The sequence below is a fragment of the Prionailurus viverrinus genome, chromosome B2 (assembly GCF_022837055.1).
Source record: "Prionailurus viverrinus isolate Anna chromosome B2, UM_Priviv_1.0, whole genome shotgun sequence".
In the NCBI taxonomy this organism is placed as follows: Eukaryota; Metazoa; Chordata; class Mammalia; order Carnivora; family Felidae; genus Prionailurus; species Prionailurus viverrinus.
This window is the reverse complement of record NC_062565.1, coordinates 137,655,925-137,674,753: the sequence shown is the minus strand read 5'-3', so window position 1 is coordinate 137,674,753 and position 18,829 is coordinate 137,655,925. Positions and strand designations below refer to the sequence as shown.

The 18,829-nt window shown below is 40.0% G+C and overlaps 1 protein-coding gene across 17 annotated transcripts in view; it reads left to right on the top strand.

The window, feature by feature from the left end:
• The window catches only part of SYNE1 (spectrin repeat containing nuclear envelope protein 1), a 472,738-nt gene that overhangs the window by 323,641 nt on the left and 130,268 nt on the right, over positions 1-18,829 (top strand). For 9 of the 17 annotated variants that reach the window (XM_047860298.1, XM_047860302.1, XM_047860305.1 and 6 more), the window contains 5 exons: positions 3,331-3,537; positions 5,423-5,596; positions 8,340-8,531; positions 15,839-15,973; positions 17,176-17,285. In XM_047860298.1, coding sequence (XP_047716254.1) covers positions 3,331-3,537; positions 5,423-5,596; positions 8,340-8,531; positions 15,839-15,973; positions 17,176-17,285 — 818 coding nt within the window. Of the gene's footprint in view, positions 1-2,325; positions 2,439-3,040; positions 3,538-5,422; positions 5,597-8,339; positions 8,532-15,838; positions 15,974-17,175; positions 17,286-18,829 lie in introns of those variants that run through there. The other 8 variants (XM_047860304.1, XM_047860301.1, XM_047860311.1 and 5 more) reach the window with 7 other exon arrangements.

The window sequence follows — 18,829 nt, the reverse complement described above, 5'->3', positions numbered from 1 at the left end:
AAATTCATTACAATCTCATTAAAATATTCCAGTAAGGTCTTTGGTGGAGATTGATAAGCTAATTCTAAAATGTATTACAAATGTATAAGAGTCAAAAATAGCCAAGAGAATCTTGAGGAAAATGAGTAAGGTTGAAGAATGTATCCTCCCAGAGAGTGAGACTTATGGAGCGGTAGTAATTATGATAGTGTGGTGTTGTCACAGACAGCCAGCTGGGTCAGTGGAACAGAATTAGAAGTCGTAGGCACACAGACACATACAGACGCTTGGTTTATGTCCAATATTATACTGCAAAACAATGGATTAAAAATACTATTTTCAGTAAATTAGGCAGGATCAATTGATATTAATAAGAAAAAAAAAAAGAATTTTGACCCCTATCTATGGCTGAACACAAAAATTAAGTTTAAGGGTATTATAGATCTAAATGTGAAGGTTAAAAAAAAAAAAGTTTTGCAACAGAGTTTCTCAAACTATCTGTACTAAATAACCTTATTTAATTTTTAAAATTTCTGACCCATCACAGACCAATATTTTAGAAAATAAAATGCTGCTAGGACATGTCAATGTCCAGTTGCTTTACAAGTTTCTTGACACCTACAATATCTCTATCTTGTCATAAATCGGTAAACATTTTGCATAGACTGATACTATTTTATAGGCCACACCTTGAATACCATTTTTCTAGAAGGTAACTTGGGAAAATATATTCATGACTTTGGGATAGGCAAAGATCTCTTAAATAGGACACCAAAACCTAACCCTGAGTTTTCCAGTGAAGGAAAATACTGATATTATTAGACTGTAATAAATTTAAGAATTTCATTTTATCAAAAGGCACCAGTAAGGAAGTCATTCCCATTAAGGGACAGCCATGTCACAAAGTGGGAGCAGATATTTGCAATACACAGAACCAAAAGGAACGCAGGCACTCCTATCCAAAATATATAAACAACTTTACACATCAGTAAGAAAAGGAAAGACTCCAGTGGGCAAAGGATTTTTAGCAGGCAATCACAAAACAGGATAGCCAAATGGCTAAAAAGCATAGGAAAAGTGCTGAATCTCGGGGCACCTGGGTGGCTCAGTTGTTTGGCCCTTTGACTTCAGCTCAGGTCATGATCTCGCACTCACGAGTTCGAGCCCCATGTCAGGCTCTGTGCTGACAGCCCAGAGCCTGGAGCCTGCTTCAGATTCTGTGTCTCCCTCTGTCTCGACCCCCTACCCTGCTCACGCTCTGTCTCTCTCTCAAAAATAAATAAACGTTAAAAAAAAAACATTAAAAAAAAAGTGCTCAATCTCATTAGTCATCAGGGAAATGCAAATTAAAATTACAGTGGGGTACTACCATGAACCCACTAGAAAGGCTTCACCGGAAAGGATCCACAAACCAGGTGACAGTGGAGTGCTACGCAATGATGAAAATGATCATCGTCAACATGCGTACCTTTCACAACCATGACAGGGAGGGAAAGAAGCCAGACAGGAAAGTACTTCGGGTATGATTCCATTTTTATAGAGCTCAAAAAGAGGCCAAAGTAACCTATGATGTTTACAGGTAACACTGTGGTGATCTTTGGCAAGGAGGGAGGTAGTAACAGGGAGGAGATCAGAAGAGATTGTAGAGTCCTGGGAATGTTCTGTTTCTCGATCTGAGTGGCAGGAGTGGGTATGTGCAGTTTGTGAAAATTTATAGAGCTCTACACTTAGGGTCTGTGCACTTTTCTAGATATATAGAATGACTTCAATATAGTTGTTTATTAAAAAAAAATCAACTGTATATGATGACACTTAATATTAGGAGAAGAGAAGGGGTTTTGTTATTTCGTTTTAAAATATTTATTGAGAGCCCACGGGTCAGGAGGCACCGGGCTTGCACTGAAGCCTACGGTCCTGTGGCAGAGCTGTGAAGTATGTAAGTGCAGGTACATCGGAAACTATGAAATATCGGTAAATATAAGCCTGTGTTCCTTTACTTGACATCTCCGTGCTCCCTCCTGTGGTAGGACCTGTTTTTTCTAACATGCCATTCAAATCCTACGTAAGAATTTCTCCTGTCAAGATTCCAGTTAAAGAACGAGTCATAACATACCAAAAAAATGAGAAATAAAAACCATGTATATAATTGTGATGGATATGAATAAAGAAATTAGCGTGGTATTTGCCAGAAAGAGCTGGAGGTCCTGGACTGAGGGCAAGAGGCAGGAATGTCACGAGGGAGAAGGGGGTGTGGTACAATGGCAGAAAGTGGTGAGACATACAGGTAAGATAAGGAGTTTGGCCCTTATCTTATGGGCAATAAGCCACTAAGTATTTAAAAGCAGGAAAGTGAGAGCTTTTTAAAAGCTCACCCCAGTTGCTTTGTGCAGAGTGGACTGGAGAGACCAGGTCAGCCTGTAAGCAGGTAGGCCAACCAGGAGACCATTAGAGCCATTCAGGTAAGAGAGTTGGCTCTGACTTGGGCTGGGGCAGAGGAGACACATCAGATCCATAGTGCAGGACTTGGTGTGGGATTGGATATGGTGAGGGAAGGAGAGGAGGTATGAGGCATGACTCCTAGGTCTTGAACTTGAACAGTGAGAGGGTGTTAGCTTTCAGTGAGGTGAGGAAGACAGAGGAGGAAGCAGGCTTTACACGTAATATGCTGGAGATACCCGTGAATGTGTGTGTTGCGTATAATCCCTAAAATTTAGGACAGATATTTGGGTTAGGAACATGACCCTGGGAGCCTTCAGGGTTAGAAAACATTTGGAGCCTCAGGAATGGACACCCCCCCCCCACCCCCCCAGCCCCGGGAGAGACTGTGAGGAGAGAAAAGAGGGACCTGGAAGTTAGCTGAGAAACTTCAGGTTTTAGAGCTGGGAAGAGCAGGTGAAAGTGAGGAGAGGGTGAGAACATAGAAACAGGTGACCGATCGCCCTGGTCTTGTGTAATGTGAGCTTTGGGTTAAAGCGCAGTGTTGTTGCTCAGACTTGGGGGAAATTTGGAGTGGGAAAAATCGTGTTGAGGAAGAAAGTAATGAACTCTGCTTTCAATATAGAGTCACAGACTCAGACTCACACTGAGCAAGCTCCCCTCCCAGACTGCAGATGAGCCCAGTGAAAGCCAGAAGGATTGACGAACTTGTTCAAATTCATTTACGTTAGTGACACAATGGTTTTGAAACCGGAAACTGCCTGGCATTCATTCCAGTCCTTTCGTTTCGGAACCTGTTTGCTGGTTAAAGGACTTCCATGTGAATTATCTTCATTAATCTCAACCGACGTGAGACTCAGCTAATGACACGGTGCCTCAGTCCAAAAAAGTACATACAGGAGTGTGATTCCACAGTCTTCTCCACAGGCACTGATGGATGAGATTCTCATGCTTCAAGAGGAGATCAGTGAGCTCCAGTCGTCTCTGGCGGAGGAGCTGGTGTCCCAGTCTCCCGAGTCTGACCCCGCGGAACAGCTGGCCTTGCAGTCCACACTCACCGTCTTAGCCGAGCGGATGTCCACCATCAAGATGATGGCGTCAGGGAAGCGACAGCTTTTGGAGGTAACAACCCTGAAGGTGCCGCTCGCGTCCAAATTAACTCTTCAAGTTGTGTTGCCAAGCATGCGGGTTTTTTACGTGATCTACATTTTTATAGTTTCCCACTCAGAAGAAGCTGGTATTGTGTGTGTCTCAAGGAGGGTCTCATGAATAGAGCACTGAGTGGACAGCCATGAATGTGTCTTTTCACCACTTTCTGACTCATTTCAGCATGAAAAATTGAGAATGCGTAAAGGAAAACTTGGTAGACATGAGTCTTGTGAAGAATAATTGTAAAAGGTTTGCATAAGGGTTTGCTATGTTTGAATAAAAAGCATTTTATGAGTAGTATTACTAATACGCTGAAGAATAAATCCTTAGTCATTCTTAGCCAATTCGAGCGCGTTAGTTCATGAAAATAGTTTTGCAATTCTGGTTCTCGTGTTACCTCAACATTATTTAATAGATAAATTTTGGTAACAATAACATGGGTTAAAAAATAAGTTATTTTGCTTTTTCTTTGTTCCCTTGTAATTCCTGGTCCTAAACATACATGATGTTCATGTTGTAGCTCCTATAAATTAGACAAGAGATCTCTTTAAGGACATTTAGAGTGTCTCTCTCCTTGTATCTTCAGGGTCAAATAGCTTCTCTCGCACATAATCAGTTCTCAATACATTTCTTGTTAAATGGACATAACATTATGTTTTTTATCTGCTGGTTATGACGTAATTCAGTAGAACACGGACCTGTTGTTGGAGTGTATAGGCTCTTTCCAGTTTTACCTATTATAAGATTCATCAAATCATATATCTGTATATTTTTTGTTTGGGAGACATTTAAAATCAATGTGTCAGCTTTATTTAATCTCCATTTTCAACTATTCAATAAAAATTTTAATTTAAAAAATAACAACAGGGGGCGCCTGGGTGGCTTGGTCGGTTAAGTATTCGACTTTGACTCAGGTCATGATCTCGCGATTCGTGAGTTCGAGCCCCACGTCGGGCTCAGTGCTGACAGCTCGGAGCCTGGAGCATGATTCCAGATTCTGTGTCTCCCTCTCTCTCTGCCCCTCCCCGGCTCATGCTCGGTCTCTCTGGGTCTCTCAAAAATAAATAAATGTTAAAAAAAAATGTGGAACAGACCAAAAACTCTTATAAAAAAAAAAATAACAACAGTAGTAAGTCATTAAGGAACTAATTTTTAAAATAAGGTGTTTAGAGTATTTACCTTAAGAATTCCTTTTTTAACTCATTAATGTTCTCCGTCATCACTCTAGGAAATCTGTGTGGAGTTTTAAAATGAAGTGATTGGCTTGGATTTTTTTTTCTTAAATATGAATTATTTGCCATCAGTGAGAAAACCCAGAGATGTAACCAAAAAATTTGAATTTCTGTCTTCACTCAAGAAACTTGTCCCCTGAACCCTCCCCCCCCGCCCCCGCCTTCCTGTAGGGGGTGACTTGCTTTAAGCTGTGTGCTGGTGCCCTGACCATGCTTGCCACTGTCCCCGCCACTCCTTGCAGTTCCCCAGACACGTATCTATTGCCGTTTACCGCCTTATGCCATTGTTTTGTTCTAATGCTTGGTCTGTTTCCATTATTCGCATTATTTGCCCAGCCCTGTAGGTATATTACATAAGACACCTAACCTTAATCTTACCTGAACCTTTAGGCGCACATGAGAATCGTCGGAAAAGCTTTATCAAAATACTAATCCTGAGACTCACTTCCAGAAATTCTCATTTATTGCTCTGAGATGCGGCCTAAGCATGTTTGTTTTGTTTTGTGTTTTTAAGTTTCACACGGGATTCTGACGAGCAACTGGGGCTAAGAACCTGGTTCTATTGTGTTGAACCCTAACGACTGTACCTCTCGGTGATCTGTGTCACATTCTACTTAATTCATTAGGAGAAGTTAAATGATCAGCTTGAGGAACAGAGACAGGAGCAGGCCCTGCAGAGGTACCGCTGTGAAGCCGACGAGCTGGACCACTGGCTCCTGAGCACCAAGGCCACTCTGGACACCGCACTGGGTACAGCCCAGGAGCCTATGGACATGGAAGCCCAGCTGGTGGATTGCCAGGTACAAAAATGGTCTGGAGGAGATACTCCAACAGCACCAAGTACTTTGTTTAAGCACAGAAAACGTAATAGGAAAAAGACTTGGTATGGATGTATGATTTTTTTTCACAATCCATACCTTTGTATGTTTAGAGTAGAAAAACAATACCTTATAAAAGCTTAAATGAAATCCAAAATTGGACTTAGTCTTTTGAAAAATTTTGCCAGTAGTATCTACTCTTTAGAAAATTTTCAGCTTTGGGGCACCCAGGTGGCTCAGTGGGTTAAGCTTCTGACTGGCTCAGGTCATGATCTGGTGGTTCGTGAGTTCCAGCCCCGCATTAGGCTCTGTGCTGACAGCTCAGAGCCTGGAGCCTCCTTCAGATTCTGTGTCTCCTTTCTCTGTCCCTTCACGTCTCTCTGTCTCAAAAATAAGTAAAACATTAAAAAAAGTTTAACTTCAGCTTCCTAAAGGACATTTTTTTAAAGACCATAAATACCCAAAACACTTATGGTATCTATATTTAGTGGCTAGTAAAGAATACAAACCCAATGAAAAGAATTAGTATCAGCCAATCAGACTGTGGATCAACACAGCAAGGGGTGTTCCTAGGTGCTCTACTGCAATTTTGGTTCTAATTCTGATATATTACTTGGACAACAGTATGCGTGAGTTGATATTTCTCCTAATTGCAATCAGAAAATATGCAAACATTGTTAGTGAACACTATCTTTTTTTCTTAATGTGTAGCATGCTATTTTGATCATTCCTTTAGTGATTTGGGATTTACTGTGATATTGATCATTAGAACTTGGATTTTTATATTTTTCAGGCAACTTATCTATGTGTATTCAAAGCATTGTTATTCTCTGCCTTGATGACAGAGAATAGAGGACCACATGTAAATGTTTGCTATTCTTTAGATCATCTTTTCTAAAGTTTCCTTGCTGAAAAGAAACATCCATTTTTAGCACTCCCTTCTAGTGCTTAAAATTAGCACATGTACTAACTAGCATTCCAAAATTATGTTTTGCCATTACTCCCACCTCTCCCTTTTGGATGTCTCTATTTTTATAGCTGTGTGTAAAGTCCACAATTCAGTTAATATATTTCAGGATACACTTATGAAGTATTCAAATGGTATTTTGACGACATTTTTAGAAACCAGAAGTAAATGGAACCACACAAGTACCCAACAGTTCCTCACTCAGTTAAAATCTGGTGTTTAAGCCAATTGTGTAATTATAACTGTGGCTATTACTAGGGTCACATTATGACTTTTGGGACCCTCAGCGCTTTGCTTCTGTGGGCTCTGCCTCTATAAAAGTGCTAAATATTTTATTTTTATAACTGCCTTGGTACAAAGACTAATATGAGCCAGGGTGGATTCATTGTTACATATTCATTATTTTATTCATTTTTCTCTTCTGATTTTGAAAGAAATTAAAATTAAGATTTTTATTGGGCCTCTAAAAGTATCATGAACCCTCAGCATTGTGGTAACTCGGCCTAATGGAAAAGTCTGTCCTTTGTAGAATTATATTAGTTTCTCAAAAATAATCTTTAGGAAATCATCCTTTAAACCCCATTTCATTAAACATTTCACACTTCCACTTAGTTCTAGTTATTTGGTTCAAGCCTATATTCTTAAAAGGTGGTGGCAGTTTTTCTGATTTTGCATAAGGAAATAAAATATCTTTTCTCATTAATAAATTATTTACTTGCATATAAATTAGAGAGTTAAGGAATATAAGAACAGAATGATTTGTGTAGAAAATAAAATGGCTGTTACTGGTTTAGCTTTGATGTTTTTATTTTGTTCTTGTTTTAGTTTTATTTTATTTCCATTCAAATTTTATTCTTTGGGGTTTTTTTTTATGTAATTTATTGTCAAATTGGCTAACATACAATGTGTAGAGTATGCTCTTGGTCTTTGGGATAGATTCCCATGGTTCATCTCTTACATACAACACCCAGCGCTCATCCCAACAAGTGCCCTCCTCGATGCCCATCACCCATTTTCCAAAGACGGAGGGAGGCAAACTGTAGGAAACTTTTAAATACAGAGAACAAACGGGGGATTGACGGTGGCTGTGGGAGAGGGCAAAATGGGTGATAGTTTTTGTTTTAAATCTTACCTTGGAGGAAGGGAGACTATTTTGCTCCTTCTTGGGATTTAGCTTCTATTTGAGAAGAAAAGGCAAGCCCTCGAGAGTTGTCACAGAAAGTGAAAGTAAAATTCTTACGAAAACTTTTAGAAATGTAAGCTTAAAAATACATTATGTATAAAAAACATTGAAAACCAAGAAATAAAAGCCAATCTGAAAAGGAAACAGAAAAAAAAAAAAAACACAAAGAAGCAATGTCTTAAAAGAGAGAATCATCTTTAAACTGACAAGAAAGTGTTGATCATATGATGTCTTTACTGCTAATAGTCATAAGCGTCACAGTCTCACACTAACATAATAACATAGTTATAATAATGGGATAACACTAAGGAATGGTCTTTTCTCCTTATCCATGCTTTCCTCGTACTTTTCCAATATGTTTTCCCCTATATAGTATCTAATCTTAAAAGAGAGAAATATTAGGAAGCTCAAGGAATCTTTAAAAATCTGTAACTAGTCTTCAGGTCAGAAAAGTAGGAAAAAACCATGAAGTCCTCTTCTTTTGGTGACAGGAAGTGTGATGTTTATCTTTGAGAAACGATGTTTGCAGCGGCTGGCGGGATGCGTGAATTTCATCCATATTTCTGTCGTTCCAGAACATGCTAGTGGAAATCGAGCAGAAGGTGGTGGCCTTATCAGAGCTGTCGGTCCACAATGACAACCTGCTGCTGGAGGGCAAGGCCCACACCAAGGAGGAGGCAGAGCAGCTGGCCGTGAAGCTGAGAACCCTCAAGGGCAGCCTCCTGGAGCTGCAGAGAGCCCTACATGACAAACAGCTCCTCATGCAGGTGAGAGCTCCAGCCACCCACAGTAGGACAGGGCCACAGCACCTCCCAGTCCTGGCTCACTGCTGCCGGCCTTCCCCAGCCTGGGGTCCATCAAGGGAGAGCTGGGGAATGATGCATACTTAGGTACACTTCCACTTTCCACAAACTTTGGCATAGGTTTTCCAATAGGTTTTGTAAGGACTGTTTGAATCTGTAGACCTGAAGATGGCAGGATAGGAAAACAAAAGAAAATGAAAACAAATACCCAAATTTAGCAGCTATGCTATTTAAAAAAATTTGTTTTTAAATGTTTGTTTATTTTTGAGAAAGAGAGAGTGTGTGTGAGCAGGGGAGGGGCAGAGAGAGACGGAGACACAGAATCTGAAGCAGGCTTCAGGCTCTTAGCTGTCAGCACAGAGCCCGACATGGGGCTCGAACTCACGAACTGCAAAATCATGACCTGAACTGAAGTCGGACGCTTAACCGACTGAGCCATCCAGGTGCCCCACAACTACACTTTTTTAAAAAGTATTTAAACATAGGTCATAGATTAAGATATTTAATAACATTTTTTCCATGTTTCTTTCATTCTCCTACATTCTACTTTTCAGAAATACTCAGACTTTTTAATTTAGGGCTCATACCTCTAACATTGTCATATATTTCAGGTGAATTAAACATTTTTACTCTCATGTAGTGACCTTATTGTTCCCTAATAGTGATTTTCATTTTATATCACTGGAGCTTTTGGGGGATAATATTTGCCTAGTATATCCTTTAACTTTCCTTTGATCTCACCTTTCAACGTCCTTAGGTTTTAGATTTGCTTCGTAAAAAAACATTTGGCTATACTTTGTTGGTTTTAAACATTTATCTAATCAGAAAATCTCTGACTTTTAAAGGACAGGGTTAGTTCATTTAAATTTACTGTGATTACTGATATGTTTAGACTTCTATTAGCTTACTTTTTTGGTTTTGGTGTTTGTTCTCCTCTTTCTATTCTTTTTTTCTTCTTTTCAACCTTTAAGTGGTTGAATAATTTTCCCCCCAATATCTACTCTTTACCACTCATACCTAAAAATTCTTTTTTTTCTTTTTAATGTTTATTTATTTTGTTTTTGAGAGAAAATGCATGCACATTTGAGAACGGGAGGGGCAGAGACAGAGGTAGAGAAAGAATCCCAAGCAGACTCTGCTGTGCCAGCATGGAACCCAATCTGTGAGATCATGACCTGAGCCAAAATCCAGAGTCACATGCTTAACCAACTGAGCGACTCAGAATCCCTAAGTTTAAGTTATTCTTAACTAAAATACTATGCTTTTGGATTGTAACACAAGGATACAAAATGTGAGAAAATGATTCCAGGTTTACCTGGAATACAATAAATGTGAAAATAACCGTAATATTCCAAAACTGAAGAGTTAGGAGCAGCTAATTTAATCTTACCATATATCAAAGTATGATATTATAATAATTAGAATAGTTTGACATCGGCCCCATAAATAAATGAACAAAAAATATTACAGAATAAATATCCCAGAAAGAGACCCCAGTATTTAAGGAAAATTGATTAATGGTAAAGGTAACATTTCAGATCAGTGGATAAAATAATAAGAAAGCAATAGGTGAACCACTTGAAATATGATAAAATCGATGTTTTATCCCATTCTTTACAGGAAGAAAAAAAAAAAAAGCATCACAGAGGTACCAAGTATTTAAACCTGAAAAGTTCTGGATATAGGGTATTTAAAAAAAAAAAAAATCTTAGGATGGGAAGGATCTTTGCCGGTATGCCCCAAACCTGGAATTTTAGTTTCTGTAGGACCAAAATGAAAAATGAAACAGTTCTGTATGACCAGAAAAATGGAACTAAATGAAAAGACATAGACAAATAGAGAAGAAACTGTATAAATCATGTGACAAAGAATTAATTCCCTTAATTTCTACAAATCTTTTGTAAGTCAGTAAGAAGAGGTCACAGAATAGAAATATGGGCAAAAGTAGGAAGGGACCATTCAAATGAGGAGAAATACAAATGGCCAATGAACTAATGAAAATATATTTGGTTAAACATTGGTTAAATAAATGCAAACAAAGACGAAATACAGCTTTTCACCTTAAATTTACATACTTAAAAATGTACATGCGGGGCCCCCGGGTGGCTCAGTCAGTTGAGCATTGGACTCTTGGTTTGGGCTCAGGTCATGATCCAAGGGTCGTGGGATTGAGCCCTGCATTGAGCCCAGGGTCTGGCTCTGTGCTGAGCCTAGAGCTTGCTTAAGATTCTCTCTCTCTCTCTCTCTCTCTCTCTGTCTCTCTCTCTGTCTCTCTCTCTCTCTCTGTCTCTCCCCCTCTCCCCCTTTCTCCCCCTCTGCCCCTCTCACCCTGCTAGCATGCTTGCTCTCTCTCTCTCTCTCTCTCTCTCTCAAAAATAAATAAATAAATAAAACCAAAATGTGCAATCTGACTTTATAGATTAAAGCAAAAAGTAAAGCATTAAAAATATTCAAATTAGGGAGTAGGGAATATGCAGATTTTAAAAAATTAATTAAAAACTAAAAATATTAAAATTGAACAGAATGAGAATGCTTTTCTAACTGTAAAAGTTTATAGTAATATACTTGGTTGTATTAAAAAGTATTACTAATCTAATACATAATGCTTCCCCCCCCCCCCCCCCCCCAATGGTGGTATATAAATGAACTTGACTTCTAAAGGAACCAAAGCAAAGGGAGAGACTTCAAGGTTTCACATCTGGTAATAGTTACTATTTAGAAGGCTGTGATTGTGCCCTACCCCTAGAGGCAGGGAGGAAGGGAAGGGACAACCTGATACGCAGGTGGCACAGGTCAGGATTAAAAGGGGGTTGGCGGGGTGGGGGTGGGAGGATAAGGGCACAAATTCCAGGGCCTCAGGGCCTGGGAAGGGAATATAAATGAGCAAAGCAGGCCCAGTCAGGGGCTTGGCAAGCTGGTCTCATGTCAGAGAAGCAGCAGTTACTGAGCTCCAACTATTGTCATATAAGAGTTTACAAGCAGCATTGCTAGACCTTCCAGACAAGGGACATTTGGATTTATATCTAAAACATCTCCACTTAATTTTAAAACTTAGTGCCAAACAGAAGTCGGACTAAGTTCTTAGACCATCACTTTGGGGCTACTCTTTCAGTCTTCCCATCCTGGTATACCACCAGCAGTCAACCAGGTGACCTAGGGCAAGATCCTTGAACTTGGCCTCAACCTTTCTGACAGATCAGTTTTCTTACAAATCAGTTTCTCATCTGTAAAATAGGGATCTTAATAGTGTATTCAGGGGCTCCTGGGTGGCTCAGTAGATTAAGCACCTGACTTCAGCTCAGGTCATGATCTCATGGTTTGTGAGTTTGAGCCCCACGTCAGGCTCTGTGCTGACAGCTCAGACCTAGAGCCTTCTTCGGATTCTGTGTCTCCCTCCCTCTCTGCCCTCCCCTGTTCACTCTCTGTCTCCCTCTCTCTCTCTCAAAAATAAATAAACATTAAAAAATTTTTTTATCATATTCAGCTTTTAAAATTCTGAGGATTTTAATGCAAGTAAGGCTCACAGTAAGTGCTCAAATAGCAGTGACTATAATAATGAACAACAACCACATCCTTTGGGAGGAAAGGAACTCCTGACATGCTGAAAAGTTAAGTTTGAGATGGCGCAGGGCAGGGCTGAGCTCCCTGAAAGCCTGGGTACTCACACCCAGCAGATCCTTCCATGGCCACGGGGATTCTTCATACTGAGTAAGATCCTGTCTTTGCCCATGAGTGGAAGGATTTGCTGAGGATACTGCTATAAAAAGTATAAATACTGGAAAATGTGGTAGCGTTTCACTGAATTGAAACTGATTATTGTTTGTTTTTAAGTATCTATGAATTCCCTCACCTTTAGTCTAATGAGTTTCCAGCATAGAAAATACAGATTTTCCTTTTTTTACAATTAGAGCCATTTGAAGAGATTATTTTTCCAACTGTAGGAATAACAGGAGCCCTGTTTACATTATTATTACCATGAGAAGGATCATTTGCCTTCAAAATTCAGACTTGATCTGAAATTAATGAATGTTGATTGGGGAAAAAAAATCTTCCATTGAACGTAGATGTCGGTGAGGTTGTACCCTCCACTCAGGGTTTGCGTGATTCAAGATAGCTGGAGTTGTGTGCCCATAAGCACACCATTTCTCAGTGCCACTTGCCTACAAAATGGTCATATCTGTCATGACCATATTTTTAACTAATTGGACTTCTGTATGTATCAAAGAATAACCAGTCCCTTTAGTTCCCCATCTACCCCAAATAGGTTCCTTCTCTTTGTGAAGGGACATAGACGTAAGGGCATGTAATGCTGTCTCCTAAATTACGTGGTATCTTTCCTCATAAAAAGTTTAAGTTATTTTCAACATTATCAGCTTTTGAAGGAGCAGAAAGTTTACCCAGTATAAATAATGAAATGCTTTATAAAGAAATGTTTTATTTAATGTTTAGCATTTCCAATCCTCACTAATCTTCTAAAGAATGTTCCTGGCAAAAGTGATTACTTTTCTAGTATTTCCAAATTCAACAGCTTATGTAGCCCCACCCTAGGGGAACTCTGGTGACAGGCTGCCTTACTTCCTATTTCCTAAGTAGGAGAGATGACGGGTTATCAAACCTCCTAGCACATAATTACCATTATTCTATTCCTTCTGTCAGTGCCTTCTCATCCTAAGGGGAAAGGGAATGAAATTTGAACTGTATTCTTAATCATTTTTTGTTTCCTGTGGTCCAAGTCTTATGTTTCAAAATGACTGAATCAGTCAGAGAAAAATTTACTAGCTGAAAAACGGAACCAAACCACATAGAAAATACATCCTAACATCTGCTTTTGATGCTTCTTAATTTTTGTTTCTCTAAAGCTGTGGATTCAATTAGTGAAATGCGACTCCTCTTAGATTTTAAATCTTAGATTCTGAATATGTGTCTGTGCATGTAAAAGTAGTTAAGCTGTTCTTAAGCTCTAACATTTCAGTTGTCATTTTTCCAAGCAGAAATTTGGTGTGAGGAATTGGAAAAAAAAAAAAAATCTCTCAGTTGGACAAGAGTAACCTGCGTAGAAGGGTGAGGTGGTGCCCCTAAAGAACTCACCACATGAGTCTCCAGGCTGGACTTTGAAAACAAACCTTTGCTAAAGAGCAAAGCAGAGGCGAAGTGAGTGGGTCCCACAAGAGTCAGCAGATCGTGGCCATGACCACTGTTTTGTCAGCTGGGACAGGTCTCACTGGGGACAGCTTTCAGCCTGGTACACTGACTTCCTTGGGGTCATTCTCTGCGGGTCCCTCTTGACCTGCTATTTCCTCCTTACCAGAAGAGCCAGGATCTTGCAGAGTTTATGTTGGGTGTATGGTGCATTCTCAGATGGGAGAGAATCTGTTTCATGCAGAAATTTACGGGCTTCAGTGCTGAAGAGTGCCCATGCACCCCATATCTCCCACCTTCAGGAAAATCACTGTTTATCTGTACGAGGCATTCCTGGGGGAGTGGGGTATATACTAAACTGGGTGTCACTGGTCTCCCATTCTGAAGGTCCTGTGAAATGCAAATTGCATACTTTAGACCAATGGCATCCCCACTGTTCTGTATGAGCCATAGTCTCTTGCTGGGAAGACGGATCATCTTAAAGGAAAGGAAGTTAGCTGTGAGCTAAGGTGGCTCAGAATCTGGGAGAAGATTAGGTATAATATTACCTGTGGGGTTCACAGTTTCTGTGCATTCACTGTACTTCAAGAAGCGATACCAACATTGCAAATGTCATGATCTCCACATTATCTCAAACACTTTGCAATTTAATCGTAAAATTCTAATGAAGAAGACAGAACGGTAAACAACTCCATGTATTTCCCTGAAGATTTAGTGTAGAATTCTGAAAATAAGAGGAAGAGAAGGGTCTTTGTGAGAAGTCACGCGGGATGACTGGAGCGGCCAGGTGCCATTCTTTGGTCAGATTTGATAGTGAAGATCCCAAGGTCTGGAGCCAGAGGGCAGGACTGCGCCTCTGTGGAAGCCACCTATAAACTGTCTTTCTCTGCCCTCACACTCCAGGCACACTGGCCCCTTCACTGGCTTGCTGTCTTTGAGATGCCAGATTTCTTTCCCCTCATGGTCTTTGCTCCCGCTGTTCCCTCTGCCTGGAGGGCCCTCCACCTCACCTAGGTCTTTGCCAGGCAGGCGGTTTCTCATCATTCAGGGCTCAGTGCAGTTGTCTCTTCTCCAGGTGTTTTCCCTGACCAGCCTAGGAAACCCTCCCCTTCACATTCTTTCTCCGCCGCCCCACCCCCCACCCCGCCGCCACCCTTTTTTGTATGTTTACTTACTTATTTGGAGAGAGACAGAGACAGTGCAAGTGGGGGAGGGGCAGAGAGTGAGGGGGAGAGAGAGAGAGAGAGAGAGAGAGAGAGAGAGAGAGAGAATCCCAAGAAGACTCTGTGCTGTCAGTGCAGAGCCCGATGCGGGGCTCAAACTCATGAACTATGAGACCATGACCTGAGCTGAAACCAAGAGTTGGACGCTTAACCGACAGAGCCACCCAGACTTTCTAGTTTCATGTTCTTTGCAGCTCTTAACTTATCTTGTTTGTTTATTGTCTGTCTCCCCAGCAGGGCCCTTGTCTGGCTTCTTGGCAGAATATGCCTAGAACAGTGGCTGACACACAGCACATGCTTATGTAATAAGTAGTTAGTGAATGAGTTATATGAAGATAGTGTAATTTATCCTTTGACATATACATACATGTGAGGAGAAAGGCTCTCGTTCTGAACTGATGCCATCCTGGTAATGCAGTATTAGAGGGCCTTTCAAATTCCATCAGAATAATCAAGCAGGAAAGATGAACTCTTGCCTAGGTAATGAGTAATTACTCCTGTCTTTCTCCTTTAGCCAAACATTATCCAAGCCACCAGTGGCACCAGATGACAGTGGGGTCTGGTCTGGGTGGTGATAGTAGAGGAAGTGAGATCTAGAGTTATATTCTCATGGAAAACATCCTGGAATATCTGGCGACCACATCAGTCAGCTAAAAAGCCTAGCCTCTAAGTAGACAGTTTCCCCCTCACATATTTGAGTATAATCATCTATTTATTGTTCTCCTTTCTGCAAATACCATAAATCCAATGGGTTTTGTGTTACCTTTTTTTTTTTTTTCCATTGTGGTTTCATGTCCGAATGGATCTACTTGGGTATCATTATACAGACCACACTAAAGTAGCATTTACTCCATTTGGTTAAGGTTTTTCTGTGGGGAGTATGACTCTTGAATTCTGCCTCATTAAAAGCAGGGAACAGCCCAAGAGAAGGAGGAGAGCCATGCCGACCTCACCGCCAGTCAGAGCCCTGGTGTCCAGGAATGGCTGGCCCAAGCACGGACTGCATGGGCCCACCAGCGACAGAGCAGTCTCCAGCAACAAAAAGTAAAGCATTTCTGACCTCTCTGCCAAGCAGACACCTTGAGAGAAATGTTTTAGATGGACAAGTTACTTCTGGACTGAACACAAAGCCCCCCTTTATCTTCTCTTTGGACAGAAACGAGGCCTGGCTAACTGTTTCAGCGTACTTTCTTATGAGCACTAGAGTGGTTGGTCCTTTTCTTTAAGAAAAGCTTGTGCTCAGGTTTACAAATCGCGTGACTCAATGATAATCTGCCTTATGAAGGTTACCTACCCTATTTTCACCTTTGCCCTAATTTGAGCCTATCTTAGGAAGGCCTTTGGGAATTGGCCAAAGCCTGAGTTCCATGTTTTTTAAAACTCTGTTAAAACTGTGATTTATTTTTCACTTTTATGTAGATACCATCACAAAACAGGATTGCAAATTATTGGATAGTGAAACAAACAAGCTTTGTTGAGTAAGAATGATTTCTCATTGATACCTTCTCATTGTTATGCTATGGGGCATAGCAAAATCTTTTATTTTCTCAAACAGAAAAGACATTTTTTCATAAGTAGTAAAAAAGCAAAACAAATCCATTGATTGTTCTTTTTTTTTTATACTTTTATTTATTTATTTTTTAAGTTTATTCATTTTTTTTTCTGGACCTATATCTCTTTATTTTTTTTTAATTTTTTTTATTTTATATATGAAATTTATTGTCAAATTGGTTTCCATACAACACCCAGTGCTCATCCCAAAAGGTGCCCTCCTCAATACCCATCACCCACCCTCTCCTCCCTCCCACCCCCCATCAACCCTCAGTTTGTTCTGTTTTTAACAGTCTCTTATGCTTTGGCTCTCTCCCATTGATTGTTCAATTTATCAAGGAAGTGGGGATTTCAAGGATTTGTCTCAGTCAGAATAGGTAGTATTGTGCACCACTTGAGGGCGCCATTGTCCAGCAGAATTTTTTTTTCCTTCCCCCCCCCCCCCCCCCGACAGATTTCCTCCCCCCGCCCCCCCCCACAGGATTTTTCGGATATCTTTTATCAAAGTCAAAGAAAGGTATAGAGTATTTTGGAGGCATGTTTGTGCATTTACCTAAACCACACCTTTTATGCAACATCCAAACTTGTAAACTTAACTACAGGAGTTGTCTGAGAATTTTCGAGACATAGAACCATGATTATAGGGAATAATCACAAAGTACCTAATGTTTTCATTTCTCCTTTTCCTTGAGCAGGAGTTGGAACAGGAATTAGCAGAGCAGAAGAGCCTCCTGCGGTCAGTAGCCAGTCGTGGAGAGGAAATTCTCACCCAACACTCAGCTGCAGAGACCTCTGCTGGTATTGGGTATGTTTCAAAACACTTTCTCCCAACTTGCCCTGATTGGAAGAAATGTAAACGTCTCACTCAAAACTTTATTTTAAGCATCTGTGAAAATTTAGGCATTTTGTTTTCACTTTATGGTATTAAATTTACTTGCATTTAGAACCTTTGCTGTGCAGCGTGAGTGTAGCTAGTAATTATGATGGCTGATGGCCGACTTGTTTGCCCTCTTTCCAGGATGCTGAGCATGTCTATTCAAAGAAGATGCTTATGATTTTATTATTTATTTATTTATTTGTTTGTTTATTTATTTAAAGTTTGTTGATTTGAGAGAGCATGAGCGGGGGAGGGGCAGAAGGAGAGAGGGAGATAGAGAATCCTAAGCAGGTTCGGCACTGAGCCTGGGGCTTTATCTGACAAATGCAAGACCGTGATCTGAGCCAAAATCAACAGTCAGACGCCTAACCAACTGAGCTACCCAGGCACCCTAAGTTAATTTTTTAGAATCAAATAAGAAATGCATTCTAAAATCAGGTCCAGTGTGTTTCCAACTCAACGATTATAACCAACTGCAAAGGTGTTTTCTGTAAAAGAACTTGTCTATCCCAGCATCACTCTGAAAAATACATGCATGTGCCTTCTGCATGTCTTGATTTTTCTTGATGATGTGTGTCTATAATTTCTACATGGAAAGTCATTGAGTTTTGAGAACTGGTTTGGAATGTGAGACTGAAAGTCTCATACACAGAGAAGTGTTGAAAGAAAAATTAAGGAAGTTGGAGAATTTTCAACTTGAAGATGCTGGTTTAAAAGGCAGGAAGGAAAAGGAACCACAGCAGAGTTGAAGTCTCCCTGCGTTTTGAGTCCCGTCTGGGTTTTAACACCAGCTCTACAGATGTTACTGTGGAAAAGTAACTCAACTTTGAACTTCAGTTTGCTCATCTCTAGGATTAGAGTGATAATTGACCACCTCCATTTTAGAAGGGTTATGAAAGCAGTAGATACAACTGAGAGAATATGTATGGAAAGTTTAAAATCCAAAACGTTAAAAGTAAGTTTCAGTGAAACCTCTGTGTTCATGTATTATAAAGGTTATAATTTAGTAGTATCCTTTGACAACCATAATGTGGCAACTAGCTTTAACTCCACTGACTCCAGTGTTGTTGTTTCTGAACATTTATTTGGAGGAAATAACCTAAAGGAGGGAAATACATATTATGGAGATGACTTTTGAAATATTATTTATAATACCAAATAATAGAAAAGATGGAAATACCTACCAGTATAAAAAAGCCTAGGAAAAATTTTATGCATATGTAATCTTAACAAAAAATTATATAACAATACCAGAAAATGTGTATGTGATTCTAAGTTAAAATATGTTATAAAATTGTATGTATAGTACATGTGTGGGCAAAAAATAGACTATAGAATGTAGATTATCAAAACCAACTTTGGAGGGGCGCCTGGGTGGCTCAGTTGGTTATAAGCATCCAACTTGGGTTCAGGTCATGATCTCACAGTTTGTGAGTTCGAGTCCCTCATTGCACTTTGCACCGATAGTATGG